This window comes from Electrophorus electricus, chromosome 11 (genome assembly GCF_041902795.1).
Source record: "Electrophorus electricus isolate QZ-2024a chromosome 11, ASM4190279v1, whole genome shotgun sequence".
NCBI classification, from domain to species: Eukaryota; Metazoa; Chordata; class Actinopteri; order Gymnotiformes; family Gymnotidae; genus Electrophorus; species Electrophorus electricus.
In genome coordinates this window covers 21664845-21690000 of record NC_137507.1, presented here as the reverse complement: position 1 = coordinate 21690000, position 25156 = coordinate 21664845, and the positions used below count along the sequence as shown (strand labels likewise).

The following is a 25156-nucleotide window of genomic DNA, read 5'->3' as shown; positions in this document are numbered from 1 at the left end:
TAACATAGCAGCCATCTAAAACACTTTTCTAAGGCCTTTGTCCGGGGTCTTTCTATTAACCTACCCAACCAATGATTGGGTGGAGAGTCAGGAATAATGACAAATGTGCAAGAGCTTGGAGTTTTACAAGCAGTAAGACCTGTGAGACAAATAAGATGAAAGGTCAAAAGCATTTGAAGAAGACACAAGGTGGGGGAGGGATGAGAGAAATTAAGATAAAAACAACAACAACAAAAAAACATGCAAAAACAGAATGCAAAGAGTGGAAATGGACTTTAGTTTAAATGTGACTTATAAATCATCTATTATCTGTTCAGGCAGCAGCAGTGATTGACAACTAGAGAAAGCTGAGGACAACAGAACAATGAGGGGATGACAGGAGGAAAGAGAGGAAAATGACTTGAGAGGAAAATGACTTGTGAAAAAGAAAGCATGAAGTGATGTTTCAATCAAAAGTTTAGGGCCAATACTCAGTCCAAAGGAGGATGACTAACATGAAAACAGTCTCAAAGCTTAAAGTTTCAACTTCTCAAACATATCCCCACACACACACACACACACACACACACACACACACACACACACACACACACACACACACACACAGAGAGAGAGAGAGAGAGAAAGATTAAGAGCAAGAGAAAGAGAGCAAAAGAAAGAGTGAGAAAGTGGGGGAAGAGATAGAATGAGAGAGTAAACAAGAGAGAGCGCATTCTTACCAACAGAGCCTTTAGCCGCTATAGCGACAGTCTCCAGCAGCACCTGGACAATACCTGCTCGTACACGTGGTGTATTCTTACTGTGAGTGTCCAGGTGATTCAGTACCTGCTGGATTACATGATGAGAGTGCTGGGCCTGAAAACACACACACACACAGACACACACACAGACACACACACACACACACACAGACACACACACAGACACACACACAGACACACACACACAGAGTACACCGCACACCCATACCACAAGTGCAAAAAACACACGCAATAATTTAAGTAAGGGACTTGTGACTTGGAGACACCATTCACACACATAGCATGTGTAAAGCTCTCCTTCACTCATACACACAGTTTGACAAAGCACATGCAAACACAAAACACACACTTGCTGGTGGCCACAAACGAACAGCCTTATACACCTTTTGTAGATGTGAATCGATTGTCTTATCTTTAATAGTAGCTGCTGAACACCTGGGATCACCAGAAAAGAAAGAGAGGAAAGGAGCAAGAATGCGGAAGAGTGCACAGAGAGGCTGTGTGTGCATGTGTGTGTCTGTCTTGCCTGTATTGAGTACATTATAATCCTGAAGCAGGACACTGCAAACTCGTTTGGATCCCATAAATGATGATTATCTAAATGTCTGAGAGAGACACACAAAGAATAAAAAATTTTGAACAATATATATATATATATATATATATATATATATATATATATATATATATATATATATATATATATATATATATATATATACACATACATACATACACACACACACACACACACACACACACACACACACATACATACACACACACACACACACACTTTCTTAAACTGAACCATCCTTTTTTATATTTATAATAAATGTTCCAATATTTCTCATTTACTTCAGAGTTCCTCTGAAATTTACCTCCATATCAATTCATTTGAATACATTATGCTAATCAATATTTAATTTGCATTTTCCAGGACCTTAAGGATAAAGATTCATCATGAAAGATGAACAAATGTGGTATTTACACATTATACGGGAAGAACTATTTCTCTATAGAGTCACACTACAAATTCGATTCAGTGTATGTAAAATACTAGATAATTGAGACAACTGAAATATTGTATAAAATAGTACTAAAGTCTGCTAATTTGCATACAATGCACTCTTAATTTTGTAAAATTCTCTCTTACACGCACGCACACAATTATACAGTTACTTAATGAGAAACAACTTGTGTAACATAAGTGGAAGCTTTAATATTAATGGTACTAGAACAGCAAAAAATGAAATGTATCATTTTAGATTATGTATTCTGCCCTTCTGGTATGACAGATCCCATAATCCTCTGCCTGCTTTTTCTCTCTTTGACATGCTATGCATTATTTCTTGTACCTTTTTTGATTTAATTTCTTACCTTATTCTTTCCCACTCCATCTGCTTTTTATCTTGCCTGTAGTCACCATGGTGACGTCAATCTGCCCCTCTGCCCTCCCCCCAGTCTGAGCTATTTTTAGAATGCCTGGAAAAATGCCTCCCCATCTTTTCTTCTAAACCCTTCTCTCTGGCTCTCGCTACCCATCTCCCCCATCAGCTTTATTGCATATCAGGGACACTGATCTCGCCCCTGAAGATTAACCCAATCTTCCTTCCCCACACTTCAAAACCTCCCTCTCAAATATACAGCCATCCACACAAAAGCACCTGCACTCAACCTCCACTAAAATAAAAAACACTTTTCATATCCTGCCACCAACCTGACAATGTGAAGGCATCACGTAACCAACACACAACCCCCAGATAAACAGGAATACAAAACATATGCATTCACACTTATGATAAACGGTGTACATTCAATATAAACATGACAGAACACCTAAATATGACACTCGGAAATTCTCCTCTTACGCTGAACTTGGCTCTAATTGGTCAATGGCCGAGATGAGACAAAAACGCCTCATTAGCGAGCTCTGACAGCACAAACATAACACGTTAGCTGCAGCAGCTATCAGAGCCAAGTACTAACAAACCCTTTCACTAGCACAAATTCTGTACTCTTAGGAGTACTCCTATATTCCAGTTAATGCTAAATTTTACATGTGGCCTTCCCCAATAGGAAATTCTCAATTTCTCCAGGCAACACTGTTACAGGGAAACTGAGGCTAGCGATCACACAGCTTTGCTTGGTGCCTCAACTCGCTTGCTGGAGAGTGCTAAATACTACAGTTCCTATGTGATTGTCTAGACCCTGAACCGAATCTGCATCACTGTGCTAAAAGAGAGCAACCTGCCCTGTCCATTTTTCTGTGAACTCGGATCTGGTCCAACCTCACATCCAAACGCTTACGGGAAAAGGTACCCAAGTGACAATGCAAATTTATTATCAGTTTAGTTGTTAAAATGCTTTTTTTCAGAGCTATAGCTGACCTTTTGAGAGCAAAACCAATCACTGCAGCAGCCACTTTTTGATGGGCACATACTGTACAACTGGGCCTCGTGGGCTACCATTCCTTTGTTGCTAGGCTTCCATTCTGTTTAGAATGAATGGGGTAAGTACAGTGAAAGGCACTGAAAACTGACCTGGTAGTCAACCATACAACAAAAACATTGTAAAGACAAATTTGATTGAAACATATTCCAAGTATTCCTAGCTCATTAACACATAGTGGATGGTTATCTGCTGTTATTTAACTCTAAAAATGACAGGGTTCATGTTACAGCAACATCCTAACTCTGAAATCTTATATTATCTGGTAACCATGAAATTTTCAGTTAGCATCTCATTTAGGACCTCACTTCCGACAGTCATTATCTCATCTTAACCGCCTACACTATCTTAACTTGCTAACATAACCTAAAAATATCTTTACTTTAGGACATCCCCAGAGGTGTTTTAACTTCTGCTTGCGTTTCTACATTATCTACTTCACTGAAGAGAAAGTTCTCCTTGATTGACAGGAAATTGACAGGTAGCATAACATTACTGTTCAGTGGCATTTAATAACAGAATGGTGTTTCATTTATTTATGCTGCAAGTCATTGTGCATAGACACTTGATCTGAAGGCTTATGAGCAACCAAAATTCTGTGCAGCATTTCACTGACAAAACATGCATTAGCATACTGGCTCCTACTGGTCATTTACACTACAACTACAATTGCGTTAATAATGTAGTGAAAACAGAATGTTAATTGGCCCAAAATTCTAAAGTTTTATTTTATCATATATGCAATGGAAGCTTTCCTGTCAGCAATATCTTAAAGGAATATTGTTAAACTCCCCAAAAATGTTTTTCAGCATTTAGGGTTAAACAAAAATGACTATTTATTTTAGAGCTACAGATGCAAACATGATCTTGCATAGACTTGTATGTTTTTTTGTGTGTTTTTTAAACTAATACTACTAATGTGATTCAATAGTTAGGCAAATAATTCAATTTTTAGGTGAGGCCTATCTATGAACAATCAACTAACTTAATCTGCCTAGCATTACTTTGGGCTCAGCTGAATGAGGTGGGTAGCGATGCAATTTTTCATGTCATCATTCTAATATTCTCTATATTAGCATGATTAGTTACTGTCTCTAACATATTAATTTGGTATTAGTTCAAATGAATACAGATTTGCTTCATATGGAAACACTACTACCTCGCTGTCAGCTATGCTTGTTTATATGTGAGGGTAAATCCTGTAAGTAAAGGAACTGTTGCTGAAACTGTACTATTGGGGAAGTACATTAAAATATGTTTTTTGAATAAACATTCAAACATTCACTCTGAATAAAAACAATGCAATATCGCTAAACTGTCTTTGTGATTGTGGTTGTAAATAATGTCTTGAACTATCAATTATGCACTGTGAATGTCTATGAGAGGCCATTTTGACAAATAAACTATAGCTATTCAAAATGATGCTGAAAAAAGTTTAGTTCCTGCATATTCCTTTAACAAACAGCATTGAGAGGTTTATTGCCATTACCAAACAACAATAAAATGGGCCAGTATGAACAGTACAGTATAACAGTAGTCTACACTACTGGTTCTAAAAATAAAATGGGGTTTTGGATACACTATACCAATAGCAAGGTTATAACCATTTATACAAACTGGAATAAGATGGCTCAGAGCATGGATCCCCATAGCCACCAAAGTGCCATGGTAACTGTACTTACACCAGTACAGGGCGAACGGCATTGTTCATGTTGCCATAAGCAGCTCGCCCAAGCAACTCCCTAAAACAGCTCTCAGCCAAAGAGGCAGGGTTCTCCTCTCCTCCACCCCTGCTAGAAACAAAGAAAAAAGAGAAGATGAGCCATTGGTAATAAAGCAAATCAGGGTATCTGAATAAATCAAGGTAAATTCATGCGAGAATAGGCTTTGAACAAGGACCCGGTATTTTTATTCATGTTATGTACTCAACAATATCCAAAGCAAATGAAGACTGATGAAGGATACTGCATCTGGTACTGCCCTCAGAGGCAGTCCCCTGTAGGTGTTTCTTGCATGCATCGCTCTCTTCACTGGCTGGGAGGAATCTAGGTCTAGTTATTTCTGGGCTGTGCATTTGCCCTTCAGGTCAAGAGCTCCCAATAGACACCACCAACATTTAAATGCCAAACTCATCACTGTTAAAGGAAATGGTTTATTTCTTTCGTCATACAACCAGACAGCCACATAAATACACACAGAGGCAGGTGCACAAAATACACACATGCACACACCATAGAGATACAAACAAAGACACACCTGATATGCACACACATCCTGGCACAAGCATACGCATCATAGATCGATGGAGGACCTTCTGTACAATAAAAAATGCATGAAAGGGCTGACTATATTTACCATGAGGTCAGCTGAGAGAGCTTTGGGTAACTTAATTCTCTCTATCTTCTTCTCTCTCTCTCACTCAGTTACTCACACACACACACACACACACACAACCCATTTCATCCATTTAACAGCAAGCACAAAGAAATTGCATAGTTTTGCAGCCACTGCAGTTACAAAGCATTTAAGCAGCTCTCTTATTTATTAGCTAATTTTACTCATTGGCTCTCTCCTCCCATGCCAATCACTTTCATGCATGTGCATGGAAATACATGTGTGCACACACACTCAGCTCACGTTTAGCCCTTGAAAAGCTATTAACAGATTCAGATGCCCTTGACCAGCTAAACACAATAAACCTGTACGTCAGTTGCAAGCGTGTTTCTCACACACACACAGACACACACACACACAAAAACCAGCTAAAACAAGTATGTATAAAAAGTTAAGATTAAACAATAATACACAAAGTATTTTTAGCAACTCATTCTTAATCTCTGCTCAGGCAGTTTAGTGTTATGGCTGACATATGGGTAATGGTAAATGTAAATGTAATACAAGACACAGAGACATAGAGCATAAACACTTAGCCAGAACTCTAATTTCTATTCTTCAACACAACAGTTCACAATATCAAATAAATAAGTGAAAACTGTTGCTGAATCTCCAGAATGAGACGCTAATGTGTTCCTCAATTAACTTGCTCCTGGTGCAGTTAACACCAATACGCCCACTCCCCCTCTCTTTCACACTCTTGCTCGTTCTCTCGGTCACACACAGACAGACAAACACAGAGAGCCACAGAGACACCCCTCATTATCTATAGAACATGCAAACACACAAAAGTAAACTCCTTTTCTGGCACATACTTGCATTCTGAACAGACATGAATCCCCACTGGCACATGCAGAGACTCACACATAGAAGCAAAGACACTCTCTTTTCCTTTTCTCTTTTCACACGCACATTCACTTGAACCATTTCATCTTTTCTGCACCCATTCATTCCACTTTTCAAGCTTGACCTGAAAATACACTGTGCCTCTAACCCTTATAAATGTCTCAAAATAGCGAATGTATAAGAGGCAAAGTGGCTCATTTTCATTGGTGGTCTGTGAAGAGCAGTTTGATGCATATTTTTCCACACTCTCGTGTGCCGCTTGTCTTCCCCTTTGCTTGCAAAATATTTTGAGCAAAAACAACATTGATTAAATCTGTCATCTTGAAATCCCTTTTTTTTCCCTTGAGCCCAAAAAGCAAAGAGGCTAGAATGGACAAATCCTCCAGCTAGTCCTCTTTCATCTCCTCTTTCATTTGTTATTTTTTGAGTGTTGGATGACACATTTATCTTAGTGGTGTGCTTTGTTTCACTGATGTGAGAAATCAAATCCATTTAATCCATTCCAGGTTTTCTCCAGTTTGTGGCTATCTTGGCAAAAAAAGACGAGTGAACCTCATCAGTATTGTCTAAAGACAATCTTATCTAATCTAATTCAGTCTACACTGTTATCCACAGGTATTTGGACAACTGAAGTATTTTATTTTGGCTTTGTTCTACAGCAAACTATGGTAATATTCCAGTTTTTTATTTCATAAATAGCCTTTGTTTCATAAATAGTCTTTGTCTTATACCAGCTTTTTAAAAGTCTTCAAAGTTTAAAGGATGCATGGTTCGAACCTTATGCTCATGTCTATTTTAAAAAAATATAAATAAATATGTGCTCTATGCGAATGTAGTACAGTATCTTATTTACATGCTTATGTTGACCAAGAGGGTAGAACTGAGTGTGTTTTTGGTTTGTGCGTATGTCTGCTGAAATCCTGCTTGTTGAACAGGGGAGAGGAGATGTGTTTATGTGGGTGCCTACCTGTCTAAGTCATTGTTATCCTGCATGTTGAAAAGCATGGAAGGGATGAGTTTGTCCATGTGCTGAGGTTCCCAGATGATTGCCTGCAACTCATCATTCACAGTCTTCCTCACCACTCCCTGCAGTCCTTTGATTCCAGCTACACGGATCCTACACACATCCAGATATACAAAATCACATTAAATGTCTAAATCACACCTACACCATAAAACAGCATTCAGTACAACAGCTCTGTACAAACTAGCTCAACTAATCAGGATTATTCCAGGAAAATTTGCAGTTAAAGGGGAGATCAGTGGGTGCCACACACCCACAGCCAACTATCCAAATTATTTTACAGTTAATACATTTGTTATATAAAATTTGTTTTTTCATTTGTATTTTCGTTCATTAAAAGTACAGACAGCTGATAACTTACTAACTCCCAAAGTTTCCACCGTTCAATAGACAGGCCATGTCCATGGAATCATGCAGCACATTTAAGAGTCAGTCAGTGTAAAACATTCTAACTGTACCTTCGTAACATACCTAAATACTATTTGATATTGCACGAAATAAATTTTTTGTTGAATGACAAAATGAAATAAAAACACAAACTTTTACCCTTTATCTTTTTTTACTGGGAGGAACATTTACACTTTTACATATTTAGTTAGTTTAGGCTTTATACAATTTGTTGTAGCCTGTATCTAGGCTTTCTCTCTTGTATGCATATTCTGAAAAGGGAGTCTCAACCCCTGATTTGCAACCATACAGAACACACAAACACACACACACACACACACACACACACACACACACACACACACACACACACACACACACACACACACACACACACACCTGGTACGAGTCTCTGGGTCTTCGTGTGTAGAGTGGCACATGGCACTGAACTGAGAAACAAAAAAATCGTAGCGGCGGTGATACGAGGGTGTGTCCTCCTCAATATTCGCAAACTTCACAAACTGTGAGAGGAAAAGCAGAGAGAAAAATAATGTGTATGCAGACACATATGCATTCCCATGAGTACATATATTTTAACTCGACACAATATCAAACTAATTAAATATTATCAAAGCACTTTATACACACACACACACGTTAAAAAGGGAATTCATTCATTTAAGTCTCTCACAGAGGATGTTATCTATATCAGACAGAGAGGCGAGATCTGCCAATAGAGGCAGACGTGATTAGCAATTATGTGAGACCACCTGTGTGTGAGCATGTGTGAGTGAATGCACATATAAAATGTGTTTGGAGGATCTGTCAAGAGCTGAATCATAGTAAGCCAGCCAACATTCCAGCCCTCTGCCAACAACTCTGCTTTGTCCCACTCCTAGTTCACTGTGTCTGTACCCATCATCTCTCTCTCTCTCTCTCTCTCTCTCTCTCTCTGACTGAAAGGCTATATTATGGATAGTGTGCAGTGTCTGCAGGGTTTGTGTGTGGGGGCTATAGCTCAGTGGAACTAAATAAGCTATGTGGGACAAAAACAAACAATGCACAATACTGTACAGCTACTGAAGCCCCACTAAAGGTCTACTTCAACACTCCGTTTCCACTGCTGAAGCAGATGGGCTGGACCATTTCCCAGCCTTCCAGTAGACCTGATCCTTCAAGCAGGGATTTGTACAGCCACTTTTTTGTTTATAAAATCATTATTATAATGCAAAGCACTCATTTATAATGCATGCTAAATTCATCTTGACTTCAGTTTCACATTATAGAGGATTCATGTTCCAGCAGTGACTATTATACCCCTCTGTATGCCAAAACAGCAGTTTTCATTCCGCTTATTGCAGGCTGCACATTTTTGATGCCATCCCTGGCCAGTTTTTTCATTCAGTGCATTAGTTTAGGTGCTTTAGGAAGGAACTTGCAAGATCTTCAGCTTCAGAAGCTCTGGGCTTCCAAAAGTTAAAAAAACAAAACAAAAAAAAACTGACTTTGGAAGGATTTTTAGTGGAGCATCTACAGTGCAATTCAAAAAGTCTACATGAAAGCAGTATGCTACAACAATGTTTCCCTTGTGGAAACCCATGCCGTGCATACTTTCACATTTTGAATACTTTAACACACTTAACTCATTCACTGAAGGACTTGATAATTGCTTGATGAGCTGATTGGCGTGTGGGAAATAGTTAAGATTAAAAAAAAAATGCATTCTTCTTAAATTTTAGGAAAATTAAATCCACCAAACAAAATAAAAAAAATTAAGGAGCCATTATTATTAATGCATAGCATAACAAGAGGAACATATACAGGAAGTTGGTTGTCAGGTCATATGAGTGGATTTGTACATTTTGTGCTAAAGAGCAATCAGGTTTTAATGAGTCACATTTGACTAAATAGGGTAAAATTTCAACCAGATACATTTATCAGGACACAATCCAAATCAACACAATCCAGATTCTCTCATGAAATGACAAGTGTAAACTTGATACAATGGCAATACCAAGAAGGCTATGATGTGTTTATGGTGAGAAACCTGAAGAGAAAGCCACACTCAGTATTATCTATTCTTTCAATACTTTTAATTATTTGGCTATCATTTTTTTAATCCTATTTTTGCTTCCCTACGTTTATTTATTTTTGTTTTATTTACCTTTACTTTTTTTTATTCTGTATTATGTGTAATCATCGTGTGTGTATATATGTCTCTTGTGTTGTAGTACGTGTTGTTGGTGTTTGAAAGGTGTTTAGTGCAGTGTTAGTGTTGTCTCTGTGTCAATTAAACGTACGTTTGAACGTGTCCCTATTTGCCTCGTCGTGTCACAGAAACACCAACCGAAGAAGGATGCCTGGGAAGGGCAAGAACAAGGGGAAAAGATGCACTTCCCCAAACCGTGCCTGCAATCCCTCCGTGCTCTTGGGTACCCTCCTGACTCCCGCTATAGGACAGCATGGTTCGGGTACGGAGGTGGAGGAGTCACACGGGATTATGTCTGACCAAAAGGATTGGTATAATGATTTCCAGTCTTCGCAGTCGGACACTGCGGACTTCTCCCTTACTGTCACTCATCCTGGCTTCGATCCATGGGATCACAACGGGAGAAGGACCTGCTGGGTACTCAGAGGTGGAATCCATAGGGTCTTGCATGGACCTCACAGAGGGCTATGCGGAGTACGAAGAGCGAGGGGAGCGCAGTAACGTCACCCTGGAGTCGGACCGATGGTCCGATGGTGAGGAAGACCCTGTCGATGGAGGTGGAGGAGGTACCTCAGGGGGATCCCGCCTCTCAGACTGCCGTCACGATCTCAGAAAAAGACGAGTCCTCAGCACCCAAGGCTCGGCCCGGGGCTAGGCGCTCTGGAGCCAGCAAGTAGCCCCGGGTGACTGGCAGAGAGACGGAGTCGTTGGTGGAGGAAGACACGCCTCCCCCGAGGGCGAGGACCATCAAAGCGCAAGCGCCTACACCTAAGCCTCGGGGAGGCAAAAAGGCAGCGGCACCGGGGTCTGTTCCGCAACCAGGCAGCACAACCGGTACGCTTACCCAAGCGCAAGCGCCGGGGTCTGGACAACCTCCGCCAACCGAGCCGGCGAGAGACCCTCCCTCCCAGGCTAGTTGGCTTCAAACCCAGCTGACAGCTGGGACTTCCCCGCTCTTCCCCGTACTGTTTAATTCATGTAGTGTTATGCCTGTTCCTGTCACTCCCCATTACCATACATGTGCCTGTCCCTTTGTTTTCCTTGGTGTGCATGTCAGTCCCTGTCAGTGTGTGCATTCCTGTGTGTGTTGTTGTGATAGTCCCGATGTCCCCCCCCCGCGCTCCTGCTTGCGCTAGCCTGGGGCGAGCTGCCCGGTCCTCTGGCCTCGCCGTTTGGCATTGGTCTCGGGTCTACAGCCCATTAGGCTGGTGCGCCGGGAGTCGCGCCCTTGAGGGGTGGTTCTGTCTTGTTACGGCCCCGCCCTTTCCTCAAACATCTTTGGGTGTGTGCGCGCGCGTGTTCGTCCGTGTTGCCACGCCCTTTCGTGTCGCCCACCTGTTCTGTATTATGTATAATCATCGTGAGTGTGCATATATGTCTCGTGTTGTAGTACGTTTTGTTGGTGTTTGAAAGGTGTTTAGTGCGGTGTTAGATGTGTTGTCTTTGTGTCAATTAAACGTACGTTTGAACGTTTCCCCTTCTCTGCACCCTATTTGCCTCATCACGTCACAACATTGGCTGGAGGAGGATAGAAATCTTCCAGGCACTCTCTTTTTTGAGCAAATTGAAAATGTGCTTATAATGCTATAAGGAACCCGGATCAGGTATTCCAGTGAAGAAAGGACTGGATTCTTCTTGAGAAAGCAGTTCCAGATTCTAGGGAGTAAACATTCCTGTCATGGGAGTTAAGCCAATTTTACATAGGTTCTTTGTGTGACTTAGTCAAGTAAATGCATGTTTGTTCTTTACAGTTACAATATCAATCTTTTGACACTTGACCTGTGCTTAAGAATGTTTCCTCATCTGTCTTAAGCAACAACATTAGACAGAGGGAGTGTGAGAAAAAGGGAGAGAGCGAGAGAGAGAGACACATGAAACGATAAGATCCAGTGAGGAAAAAAACCTTCCTGACAGTGAGTCAGATTGCTGACACTAATGCATTTCACCCCTTACACCCACCTTTCAGCAAATTCCAGTAGTCCACCATTTCTCTCCTCTTCCTTCTGCCTCAACTTCTTTCTGTCTGCACCTCTACCCATTTCCTCTTTTTCCTCTCCATCATTTACTCTCCAACCACTATTAAAGTATGCAATGTGTATACCATCCACAAGCACCACTTCAGACGCTTAATTCTGAAGTTAATTCTGACAGAACATGCTGATAAAAGTTAAAGGCACTACCTCAGATTGCTGCCTTTACTTCCATCTTGCTCCCTCTCTGACCAATGTGCTTCATTACTGCACCTCTCCCTCTCTTTCTCTCACTCATTGCCAGTGTTTTTACCTGCTTACCTGTTCTCCCCCCCCCCCGTCTCTCCTCCTGGGCTCATGGGTAACCATGACAGCTCAGAGTCTATGACAGTCCCATAACACACATTTCTTCTACAGTGCGCCTCTGTCACTCCTCTAAAACCTCTTTTCAAAAGTTCTCTTTCAGAGGTAGAGGATAACAGGCCCTCGACGTAGAGGATGCTGAAGTGATGCAAAGATTTTCTAGAGCGTGGATGACAAATCTTCCAAATGCAGCAAACACAAAGTCAGACTAAAACTACCTCTATAATTGTGTGTGTATATACAGTATATACCCCCCCCACACACACACAGGTGCGCATGATGTGTGCATGCATACACTCACAGAGTTGGTGCCAAGCACTTGCAGATCTGGCTCTCTCGACTCCAGGAGCTTGGCCACCATATGCAGGAAGCTTTCCACAAATGGTTTAATACTCTGAGAGTGGCAGGCCATCAGCAACTGATCCAACGCTTCCATTGCAATCACCACATAGCTACACAAGCACATGCACACACACACTTAGATGACACAATGGTCATTTTTACAGGAAGCAGTAAATTTTAGCACTGGTCCACTGTGTGTGTGTGTGTTCGTATGCAACACACCCATATCGGTGTCGGACCACATCTCTGCTGAGGCGTTCAGCAAGGTATTCTCCAATACGGTCAAGCTTCTCTGGAGCAGACACAGCAAAGAACGTCAGCTTCTCCATGTCTGACTTAACCAATCCATCCTATAGAGGGAGAAAGACAGAGAGAGATCATTTAGTTGATTTTTCCAGTTTCTACATTGGAATATTTAATACACTTGCAATATTTAATAAACTGATTAGCAGATTTTTTTCTTTTTACTGTTTTACAGCCTGTCTAATGGGTTTCACTGACTCCAAACAGCAAGGGAAGGCACTACAAATTACCCATAATTTATCATTTCAATAAAGTACTCTAAATTGATATGAACTGAATTATGTAAATTATATAGATATTTAATGTACAGTGGTGTGAAAGTGTTTACCCCCCTTCCTGATATCTTTTTTTTTTTTGGTCACACTTATCTAATTTAAATTTTAGACAAAGATAACACAAGTAAACACAAAAAGCAGTTTTTAAATGAAGGTTTTTATTATTAAGGGAAAAGAATTCCAAACCAACATGGCCCTGTGTGAAAAAGTGATTGCCCCCTAAACCTAATAACTGGTTGGGCCACCCTTAGCAGCAACAGCTGCAATTAAGCATTTGCAATAACTGGCAATGAGTCTTTTACAGCGCTGTGGAGGAATTTTGCCCCACTCATCTTTGCAGAATTGTTGTAATTGGAGGGTTTTCGAGCATGAACCGCCTTTTTAAGCTCATGCCACAGCATCTCAATCAGATTCAGGTCAGGACTTTGACTAGGCCACTCCAAAGTCTTCATTTTGCTTTTCTTAAGCCATTCAGAGGTGGACTTGCTGGTTTGTTTTGGATCATTATCCTGCTGCAGAACCCTACTGCGCTTCAGCTTGAGGTCATGAAGAAATGACCGGACATTCTCCTTCAGGATTTTTTGGTAGAATTCATGGTTCCATTTACCACATCAAGTCTTCCAGGTCCTGAAGCAGCAAAACAGCCCCAGACCATCACACTACCACCACCATATTTTACTGTTGGTATGAAGTTCCTTTTCTAAAATGCTGTGTTACTTCTACACCAGATATAATGGGCCATACACCTTCCAAAAAGCTAAACTTTTGTCTCATCAGTCCATTTTCCCAAAACGTCTTGGGGATCATCAAGATGTTTTCTGGCAATCTCATCAGTCCATTTTCCCAAAACGTCTTGGGGATCATCAAGATGTTTTCTGGCAAAACTGAGACGAGCCTTTGTGTTCTTTTTGCTCAGCAGTGGTTTTTGTCTTGGAACTCTGCCATGCAGGCCATTTTTACCCAGTCTCTTTCTTATGGTGGAGTTATGAACACTGACCTTAACTGAGGCAAATGAGGCATGCAGTTCTTTGGATGTTGTTGCAGGGTCTTTCGTGACCTCTTGGATGAGTTGTCGCCGTGCTCTTGGGGTAATTTTGGCCGGCCACTCCACTGTTCCATGTTTTTGCCATTTGTGGATAATGGCTCTCAGTGTGGTTCGCTGGAGTCCCAAATCTTTATAAATGGCTTTATAACTTTTTCCAGTCTAATTGAGATCTATTACATTGTATCTCATTTGTTCCTGAATTTTTTTGGATCGCAGCATGCTGTCTAGCTTTGGAGGATCTTCAGGCAGGTCCTATTTAAGTGATTTCTTGATTGAGAACAGGTGTGGCAGTAATCAGGCCTGGGTGTGGCTAGAGAAATTTAACTCAGCCAAAGATGTGATAAACCACAGTTAATTTAGGTTTTAACAGGGGGAAAATCACTTTTTCACACACAGCCATGTAGGTTTGAATTTTTTTCTCTTAATAATAAAAACCTTCATTTAAAAACTGCATTGTGTTTACACTTGTGTTATCTTATTCTAATATTTAAATTTGTTTCAATGATCTGAAACATTTAAGTGTGACAAACAAGCAAAAGAAATAAGATATCAGGAAGGAGGCAAACACTTTCACACCACTGTAAATATTTATACAAATGTGTGCTTGTGCATGAGTGTATGCATGCATAATAACATATGTATAAAGATGTTTGGTGTGTGCAAGTGTGTGTAATAATTCCATTGTATGTATAATGTGATTTGATTATATTAAATATTTTATATTTTAAATGTACATTTATCAAAATTAATTATCAAAAGTATAAATATTCTGCTTTTGTCCCCTTAGCTCTTATAGCACTGCACATTTAACCTAATTTTCAGCACTATATTAATTCTTAACTTTTTTTGTCTTTTATCTCAACACTTTACAGTTTGAACTCATAGCACTTTAATTTCAACTTTTCTTTTTAGTTACTTGTTTACTTAGACCCATATATGAAATTTGTTCTGTTTAAATCAACTGTTATGTGAAGCACTCTGAACTGCCACTGTTTATGAAAAGTGCTATAGACATAAACTCGTCTTCCCTTGCCTTGATTGCAACTAAACAGACACAGAGCCAGAGAGAGAGAGGCAGAGAGAGACAAGGGAAGATGAGGCGATGGAGACAAAGAGAGAAAGTGAAAAAACAAATGGACAGGACACGAGAGAGAAAGGTTGAGGAGCCTGGCTCAGTGCTCTGGATCCCTCCCCGCACTTCCCCCACCCATCGAACATTACCTATTAACAGCTCTTAAATAGCCAATTTACTTTCATTTACTTAATGAGCTTCTGACCAATACAAATCACTCCCATGAGTCATCAGTGGAAGTGTGGGAGTGTGTGTGTGCGTGCATGTCAGTATAGTCTAAGTGATATTCATGTCACAACTTATCCTAAACATATCACTCATGCTTAGAGGTACCCTCAAGTTAAAAGAAGTATAAATAATGTGTGCTCTGGTTTTAATGTGTGGATGTGATTTAATGGCTTTGCGTGAGAGAAAGAGAGCAAGGGTGTGTATGTATGTGTGCATGAGTGCATGCCTGTGTACTGAGCTGAGGGGGTGTTCTACCTTTGGGTCCTCTGGAAAGATGTTATCCACCAGGCGTTTGTAACGTGGCCGACAGCGCCCACAACATCCACATACGCCTGTGAGGAGAGACATATTTTAGTGCACATCCATATATGCACGCACACAGAGGACTTCCAGTCCAATATATAATAAACATCAGCAAACTCCATCGAGCAGAATCAAGCATACAAACAAACTCTCAAAGCTTAGACATTGACAAAACACATCAATATGTTTAAACCCACATACAATATATAACCCATTCTTCTGGACTGGAAGACGGCCTTAGCAAGATTAAGACCAGCTCAAGGTAAACCTCTCAAAATCAGATGTTCTGATGCTCAAGTTCATGATAAAATGCAGTGTCATCAAACCAACAGGAATAGCTCAGCTCTGACAGTCTCAAGGAACATATGGGTATGCATAATAAACAGGAGTATGCAAATAAATTATTAATGTGCATATTCAACAGGAGAGTTTTAAATCTACTGTAAATAATTTAGCCTAGCTGCCAGAAGCTTTGCCAAGCCAGGAGATACAGAGATAGAGACACAGAGAGGAGAACAGATGGAGAGAGAGTGAGCAAACGAGCACAAAATAACACAAAAACCCATAAACAAAGTAGGAAGACATTTAACCGAACATGTAACATGCCTATGGACTACATTTATAAGATGACTTTATGGTTTGTTTGTTTTTTTTTTATAGCTACTACCGTTGCTTTTTACCCTCATCGCCTCGCAACTTGTGGCATGCATTTGCATTCAAAGAGAAAAACAGCATCACTGCCAGTATGACCAGTCTGGTATGGGGTTCCTTCTGTAACTCCTTAATAAATAAAATCAAGTAAATAAATCATCCACTTCAGTAAATCTCACCCCTGCAATTCATTCTGGTGACCTTGAAGGGCCCAGCAGCTGGCTGAACGAGAAAGTGGACGAAGCACCATGAGGGCTAGCACATTCTCCTTTTCCACTGGTGATGTACATTATGAGCATGTCATGAGTTAGACACGTTTGTATGGACTAGATACCTGCATGTGTTGGAGGAAGGGGGGCACGTGTTAGGCACGCATTAGGCACGCATGCATGTGTGGAGTTCTTCTCTGTGTGTCTGTGTGTGTTGCTCTGTCTGAATGGTTGATTAATAATTAAGAGAAAGACGAAATCTGAGAGCATCTGACCAGTTACCATCCTCCTCTCACATTTAACACCCCCCTCCCTCTCTCTAGGCACACGCACAAAAACACATATGCAGTTTGTGCTTCAAGATGCCAAACTTGAATTCATTCACTCCCCTCCCACTGCGAGTGAGTGAGCATTTGTCTGTTTGCTGGAAATGAGGTATTGTAAAGTGAGAACTGGAAATGGGGTTGACCATTATCAAACATATGATACTCTCATTGAGAAAAAGAGAGAGCGGCAAAAGACGAGAAAGAGATAGAGAGAGAGCACACAGCGAGGGAAGGCAGAAAAAGGATGCACAATGCATCATTTACAATACTATTTATAACAGCCCGTTTTTTAAATTTTACTCAAACATGTCAATATCACCCCCCACTGAAACACACACTATACAGATGTTTCTCCAGAAAGAGTATATAAACTGCTTCTTTTCACCATGCTGTTGCAGTCTATGAAAAGTCATAGAAGATAAAACAACAAGAATTACACACAGGGCAGCAGCAAACAAACAAACAAACAAACACACACACACACACACTCACACTCACTCACACTCACTCATACACACACTCACACTCACACTCACTCCTGTACCCAGTATGGTAAGGATGTAGGTTCTCTCCCTGGTGCGAGCATGTCTGAAGGTTTGGTCTGCCTCCGAGCGTGGCACCCGCCTGTACCTCCTCATTGCAACCTCCAATTGCTGACCCTTCCCGCAAACTACAGACGCCACGCAACAACGTCTGCCCTCTTCAAACCCTGACCCTATGAGAACAAATGCTGTGGAGGAGAGGCAACACACAGGTGCACCCGAGACACAGACACACACTTTGAACAGTTATGCATCACTGTTCCACCTGCCCTATAACTGACAGCCCCGCTGACCAATTGCATCGGTGCATCACCTATCGACACCTGTAAGTATAAACCAATCAGGCAGAAAGGATCTTCTAGCCTCTGCCATGTGCAACTGTATTCAGTTACATTCTCCTCAGCTCACCTGGGTAAGGTGAGAGTGAGAATATTCCAGCTTGGACCATACAGCTTCAAGCATTACCAAATGCACCATTTCAACTTTTGTAAAATGAATTCAAAGCTCAAGATGAAAGCATATGCTCAGCATCACTTGCCGTCCACTAAGTGCAGAGTTCCTGAGCTCCTCCCTGTTTCAGATTTGTTGACTCAGATCCCAATATGGAACCTAATTTGAGCCATTTTATGAAAGAACTCTTTGAAATTTTTTATATTCCAAGTTCAGTAAACCATACACTCACCACAAACCATTTCATTAGAAAGTATACAATTACAATTTGTTGACACAAATTGTTCAACTCCTACATACTGAGTCACCCTAAAATGGTATCCACATGTAGTGGTTTTGATGGAGAAGATCCAGAAGACTCTGCTTATAGGATGATTTGAGTACACAGAATCAGACACACTGCATTTATGTGACAGTTTTCTGAGGTGCAGCATTAAATAAACTTGACAATTGTGCTGTCCAATAAACTAACTTGTTAATATTGAGCTAATTAGCAATGTTTGGTCTGAGGTAGAATTTGAACCCAAGAAACCCAAAGTATATCCCAATGTGTGTGTGTGTGTGTGTGTGTGTGTGTGTGTGTGTGTGTGTGTGTGTGTGTGTGTGTGTGTTCATGTTTGTCTGTATCTGCGGGAATAAATAGACATGAAAATTCCTTTCTGGTTGACAGAGGCAAAACGTCTCCCACAAAGCTTTCTTTTTAATCAGTCTGTTCCTGAATCTATCACCAACATTCTCATGTCTGCACCTGCGTGGGGGAGTGTGTGTATTCTGTAAATGCTGTCTGAGAGGATTTATTTAAAAAATCCCCCAAACATAAAACTTAATTAATATAAAAAGGACAAACAGTAAGAACAATGATGCAAGATTACCTGCATATTATAAATATATCCCCAAGTGTGTTCCTACATATCTTAGTGAAGATTTTATGATAAAAGAACCTCTAAGGAAGTAAAATAATATGAAACTAAATCACCTGTCAGTTACACACCCTTCATGACAGATCAATCAACCCATGCCAACTGGCCTGAGACTGATGATGCTTCTGAACATATCAGAAACAGAGAAACAAACTCATCGAAAATATTAACCTTGACCTGGATAAGCAATTAAACACCAATTTTCAGCTTGCAAGTTATGCATAATGTTCAAAATTTCATGCCTCTCACACACAGCAGTAAAAAAAGTACTCTCTCCATCCCTCCCTACCCATTCACTCTGCCATTTTGCCCAAAGAACGTTTTTGCCCTAAGCTCCACTGGTATGGAAACATACTCTTATCCAAAGCAAGTGACAAAATCATTTGAATAACATTATGTTTGTTAATAACAAACCATTTTTTTCTCTCTCGCTCACACACCCACATACTCTTACCAGCTATGCCAGTTAGTAGACCCCTCTCTCTCATTATATGACCTCTTGACACTTCTTATCTTACACCCTCCCACCCTTCACCCCCTTGCAGGTCTCCATCTTTCACTGCCCTCCCCCCAAGGAAAAAGGCAAGCAAGCCTTTTAACACACACATACAAGCCACATCTCAGTCTGCAGCGTCGATACCGACTCCTCAGTCATTGCCAACAAAGCCGTCTTACACCAGTGCTGCTTGCAAACATCACACAGAATGAACCCCCAGCTCTGATCCACACCCCCCGAACGCCTCATCATGCAGCCCTGTATCCACCTCTAGCATGGAAGCTTGCATTGTGTTTCAAGCTCCATGCACTACTCAAACAGACTGCCATATAAAATGCAGTTACTGAGAGCGAATGACCTCGGTCTTGCTCTTAGTCCCCTTCCTGTGAGATTTAGACGCGCTCACAGTTGCCTGCGCCGCAGGTCCAACCCTGCCACATTTGCTATTCATGGTGGAGGCAGCCATAGGCACTTAACAGGACATGGCACCATGTTCCAACGGTTGATGCCACACCTCTCAGCTAGTGTGAACATGCCAACACACACACACACACACACACACACACACACACACACACACACACACACACACACACATACATACGTGCATGTTTGCATATAGATTGGTACATACAAATGTGAACACACTTTTTTTTTCATAAAAACATGAAAAATACAGCAAAATCCTGAACAAAAATTAACTGTTTCCAGCATTTATGAAAAGAAATTGTTAAAAACAAAATGAAATGGCTTTAATAATCACCAATAGTAGCTCTTTGTATAAGCATATTGCCTAACATAGGCACAGACACATACACACATCCCTCTAAGCCTTGATGTTATTTTTTGTTTTGAAACCATCTTTAGAATGAGTTGTTCATACCGCATACTAATGAAATAAAGTGAAAGGAACACAAACAATAGAGCAGATCAAAACACATGTACTAAGCAGACCAGCAAATCAAACTGTCTTCTCCCTACCATATTCAGAAGCCAATAAAAGATCACATTTCCAAAAGAAAGAGAGCCTTTAACCTTTTTTTAAATTCTGCTATTTTGTACAATAAACACAAAGAGTGATATAGCAACCTGTGCAAAAAAAAAAAAAAGAATTTGTGCTCCATTATGGTGGATGGGCATAGAACCATTCCTCTACCTCTTTTCCTGTGAATTTTTGGGTTCAGCTATTTCTAATACACCCGATTCAGATAAGCATCTAACTATCAAACCTTTCATGAGATGCCTTGTTTTTAAACAGGTGTGCCAGGGCAGTGAAAATGCAAGGATAATCACTGCACTACACTGGGCCCTTGCAATTCTAAATAGAGCCAATGGTGTATATGAATCATTGAATATGTACACATTTCGCAAATGGGAATTAGAGCACTGCGACGTTGGCATCCTTTGTGCATCTGACTTCATATAAACAATTAGAATCAGAATGCATCACTTCAAATGATGATTATGTTATGTTATCTTGCAAGGAGTGCCACTCATCTTAACTGCTGACGTTATGACAAAACTCTACACTTTGTCTTGGGATACTGAACACAAGTGATGGAAGGTAAGACAAATAAAAAAAACCAATCTGTTTCTTTAAGAACTAGGCCTAAGAGAGGCTTAAAATAGGTGCTGTATACAGCAGGGTGGGAATAAAGGCAGGACTAAAGCACTTAGGGACTGCTCCTGTCCCTTAAACAAGAAGTAAATGGAACAGGGCACAGGGCACAGTGCACTTGGAGCAAAAGTACGAGCAATTAGCCTGCTAGCGACCACCCACTCCAGGTTACCACTGGACTCTAGTGCCATGTACAGGTGCCAGATGCATTGGCATTCAGTTATAAGCACTGCACTGATTTTAGAAATGTGTCCAAAGTCCTTTGGCACTGTAGCTCCACTTCAATGATATGGCACACTGCAAGTAAAGCACCAAAATTATTAATTAATTATTAAATAATTACAGTATAACTTGTTAATATAATTTGCTCTCTGCCTTTCTGAAGTGAAAATGTCAGACAACTTGATTCTTTAACATAAATGAACCCAGAACACGTATAGATCTTTGGAAGATATATGCTAGGAATACATATAGAGCTCGGCTGTACATACCAAATTTGGGTGTGGAAAGTCTGACAGTAATTAATTGTTTTCCAAGCTACAGCATACATAGTGGAAGAACGGCCTGTGACAGCGACTTTGTTTACTATGCTCCTTACCCCATCTGTGACTAACAGGTTCAAAACCGCAACAAGGCCATGTTACGCCTCGTTCTTATTAGCAACGTATCCACTTAGTCTAGAAGTGGAACAAAAAACCTCACTTGTTTAGCCTTAGTATCCCCAGCAATAATTACAACTATAAATACATTAAGAAAAACAAAGTTGTGTTCCTAGCAATGAGTGAATCTAAAAACGTCTGCACAGCTTACCGGCAGGCATTCTTCTGCTAGTATACCGTAGATATTTTTGAATCGCCGCGATTCAATCTTTCTGGAGACGCAGGACGTTATTCAGATTATCCGAAAGCGTAGACAACCTCACTCTGGTGCCACCTCGACTTGTGACGCTAAAAAGATAAACGGAAATTAAATGAATTAATTTCCCCGTGAACTGTTCAAACACAGACCTCACCATATAACGCTAGTTATATTGCGATTTATGTCAGACGTGTTAAACATATCACCTGCATTCTGACACTGTCGATGACTAGCTAACTAGCTTAGCTACAAAACACTCAACGGTTTTGTGATATGTTCAGGATATACGCCTGCATGTCATTAGAGTATGTAACTGAAAACGCTCAGACAAAGTAGTTAAACTAAAAATGATGTATGGTAAATACCTGTGGACGCACGGAAATTAACCCCTAAGATTAGCGCTTCCTGTTTTAGACTGCGTTACGTCGAAGTAAAACGCGGAAGTGGGAGTAGCTGAATGAGTAAAAAAATAGTCAACCCGAGTGTAACTTAGGTGTAGTTTTTTTAAACAAATGTTGTCTTTTACATATGCATGCCGTATTAGAGGGTTAAGAGGTAAAAGATCATCAACATACCTACCAGACAGTTCTCGCTGTCAAAAAAAAAAGTTTTCAAGAGTCGCTCCAAAAGTACTTTCTGGTTGTAAGGACTTCTAAGCGACAGATGATTTGCTTGGTTTGGTCCCTCCTTCTAGTTCGACTAGCTACAGTTCTCTAGCACATGAACTTGAGATGTGCCCCAACAAAATGAATAAGCGTTTTTTTTTTTGTTCTCTCTCTCTCTCTCTCTCTCTCTCTCTCTCTCTCTCTCTCTCTCTCTCTCTCTCTCTCTCTCACACACACACACACACATCTAAAACAACAGAATAATCGTTATTTCTTAAATCCAATCTGAGTGAAGGTGCAGCATGTTATCTGTCAGAAGTCTATGACCTCATCCGATATCAGAACCAAGCACCACCATTAACTTCACAGAAACTGTGAAAGAGAGAATAGAGCTTATGTTGCTGAAGTAGCTGTGCATATATGTGTGTGTGTGTGTGTGTTTGGGGGGGGGGGGGGGGGGGGTCAGTATTAAGCTTAGGCTCTGAGCTCAGTAGAATTATATGTGATTAAAAGATTTCACCCTACAGATAGTAGCATCTGTTAACACGCCCCCCCCCCCCCCACACAGGTCTCTTGCTGGTAATTCTCATCATCAAGGATTCTCTGTAAATCTATATATATATATATATATATATATATATATATATATATATATATATATATATATATATATATATATATATATATTTTTTTTTTTATTTATTTTTTTTTTTTTTTATATTACACGACAAAAAAAATTAAACCAAAACATGAAGAACACTCAGCAATACCTCTACTTAAGAACATAATGAATGGACAACTGCTTAGCACACAACAGGGTAGTTGAACACAGCATACAAGAATCAAACACAGAGACTGATGAGGAATAGAGAGGAATCTAGAGGAGGGGACCATACCATGAAGGTTCTGTGATAATGATACAAGTCTGTGTAATTTGAGGATATACTGAGCCTCATTATAGAGTGAAATCTGCAGAATCTAGCTAGTTGTACTGATTTTTTATGCATATTGCTTATTTAGGTTAAGTGATTTGTTAGTCTGGCTATCAACTACAACACAGTACATATTTAACAATGGGGACAACTGGCAGTAAAAGTACATTTCAGCAGTACAAATCACAGACATCAACCTGTGGCTACTTAACTGTCTGGTCTGAGTTTGGTCCAGACTTGTTGGCTGTATCAATAATAAAATTTACATTCATCACTGAAAAATAGTATCTCTTACCTGTCTCTGTACTCTAACACTGCAATTTACCTTGAAATATAATCATTAAAGTCCTTCAGACTTTAATGATGATCTACCCTAATGACATATCTACTTGCATTGTCTGCCAAATAAAGTGATCATATTCATTAACTTAGCCAAGCTAAATATTATTAGGAATCAAGAATCACAGACATAGATTGCCTAGATAGTACACAAGGATGTGTTTTGTTAGGATTTTATTTTTACTGTGACTTAATTTCTATGAATATTTTTGGATGAAATGTGGGGTTATGTCCAAAATCCAGAAGACATATTTCCTTTACACTACTACTGAAAAAAAGCTTTAAGTAAGACACATTCAGTTTTTTTTTTTTCATTTTGAGCTTTACACCCAGAGATATAATAAAAAAACTGACATTTTATTTCTTTACTGAGACATGTCTGTAACATTGATTAACGGTGTGTGAGCAGTAAGGAGGATCTGTCTGTGTTTGTCCCATATGTGCTGTGCTGCAGCTAACCATAGTCATTGATTGAGCCTTTTGTTTGCCTGCTTTGTTTCATGTTATTTTTCTTCTCATTTTGGTTTTGTCTTGTGTATTACGAAACGTTTATCACATCACCGCTCGTCTCATTATCTTGCCTTGCATCCAGTCACAGAAACACCGACCGCCAAAGGATCCTGGAGCCAAGACAAAGGAAAAAAAAGAAGGGGAAAAAGCAGCATAACCGCACCAAACCAACCCATAAAGGAAAATTCTCCATACTCTTGAGAACACTCCCTTCTATCATATCAGGGGAGAATGTCCCTGAAGGATTTTGGTGGGGCCCTGGTGGTGGTCCAGGGTCAGACTCTGCAGAGTCCTACCTACCATTGCTGGACTACTGGGACCCATATGATCATGAATACCAGTAACCAGGGTCAGACTCCGTGGGGTAATACCTACATTGCTGGACTACTTGGATCAGTGTGATCACGAATACCAGTATCCAAGGTTGGAATGAGAGGGGTCCTACTATCTCCCCCTCTGGAAAACTGGGAGGGATAGGAGGGTTATGACAGGAGTGAGGTGTATGATATTGTCAGCCTCAGGTCGGGCACAGAATCCGACTGCTCGGGGATCCACCTGTAGCCCTGTGGGGAACGGAATGTGTGTATGTATGTGTAAGTATATGTACATATTTCTTTTCTTTCTTCTTGTTGTTTCATGGAGAAATGGTGAAATTGTTTACAGTTTTTCATTTGTATACTTGATTTAGGAGCGTTATTAATTGGTCTATTGCTTTGAGATTGAACGT

At 40.3% G+C, this 25156-nt stretch overlaps 1 protein-coding gene across 10 annotated transcripts in view; it reads right to left on the bottom strand.

Moving 5' to 3' along the window:
• Nucleotides 1-22875, bottom strand: part of efr3a (EFR3 homolog A (S. cerevisiae)) — a 48906-nt gene extending 26031 nt beyond the window's left edge. For 5 of the 10 annotated variants that reach the window (XR_014125754.1, XM_081722469.1, XM_035528330.2 and 2 more), the window contains exons 1-10: nt 22409-22479; nt 21996-22132; nt 15926-16002; nt 12970-13097; nt 12707-12857; nt 8263-8384; nt 7420-7569; nt 4895-5005; nt 1288-1366; nt 720-855 (exon numbers count right to left, since the gene is read on the bottom strand). Coding sequence is in view for 9 of the 10 variants with exons in the window: in XM_081722469.1 (XP_081578595.1) it covers nt 720-855; nt 1288-1366; nt 4895-5005; nt 7420-7569; nt 8263-8384; nt 12707-12857; nt 12970-13097; nt 15926-16002; nt 21996-22005 (964 nt within the window). In the remaining variant the exon portion in view is untranslated. Of the gene's footprint in view, nt 1-719; nt 856-1287; nt 1367-4894; nt 5006-7419; nt 7570-8262; nt 8385-12706; nt 12858-12969; nt 13098-15925; nt 16003-21995; nt 22133-22249; nt 22380-22408; nt 22480-22618 lie in introns of those variants that run through there. The other 5 variants (XM_081722473.1, XM_035528334.2, XM_081722470.1 and 2 more) reach the window with 4 other exon arrangements.
• Nucleotides 22876-25156: the final 2281 nt, after the last annotated feature.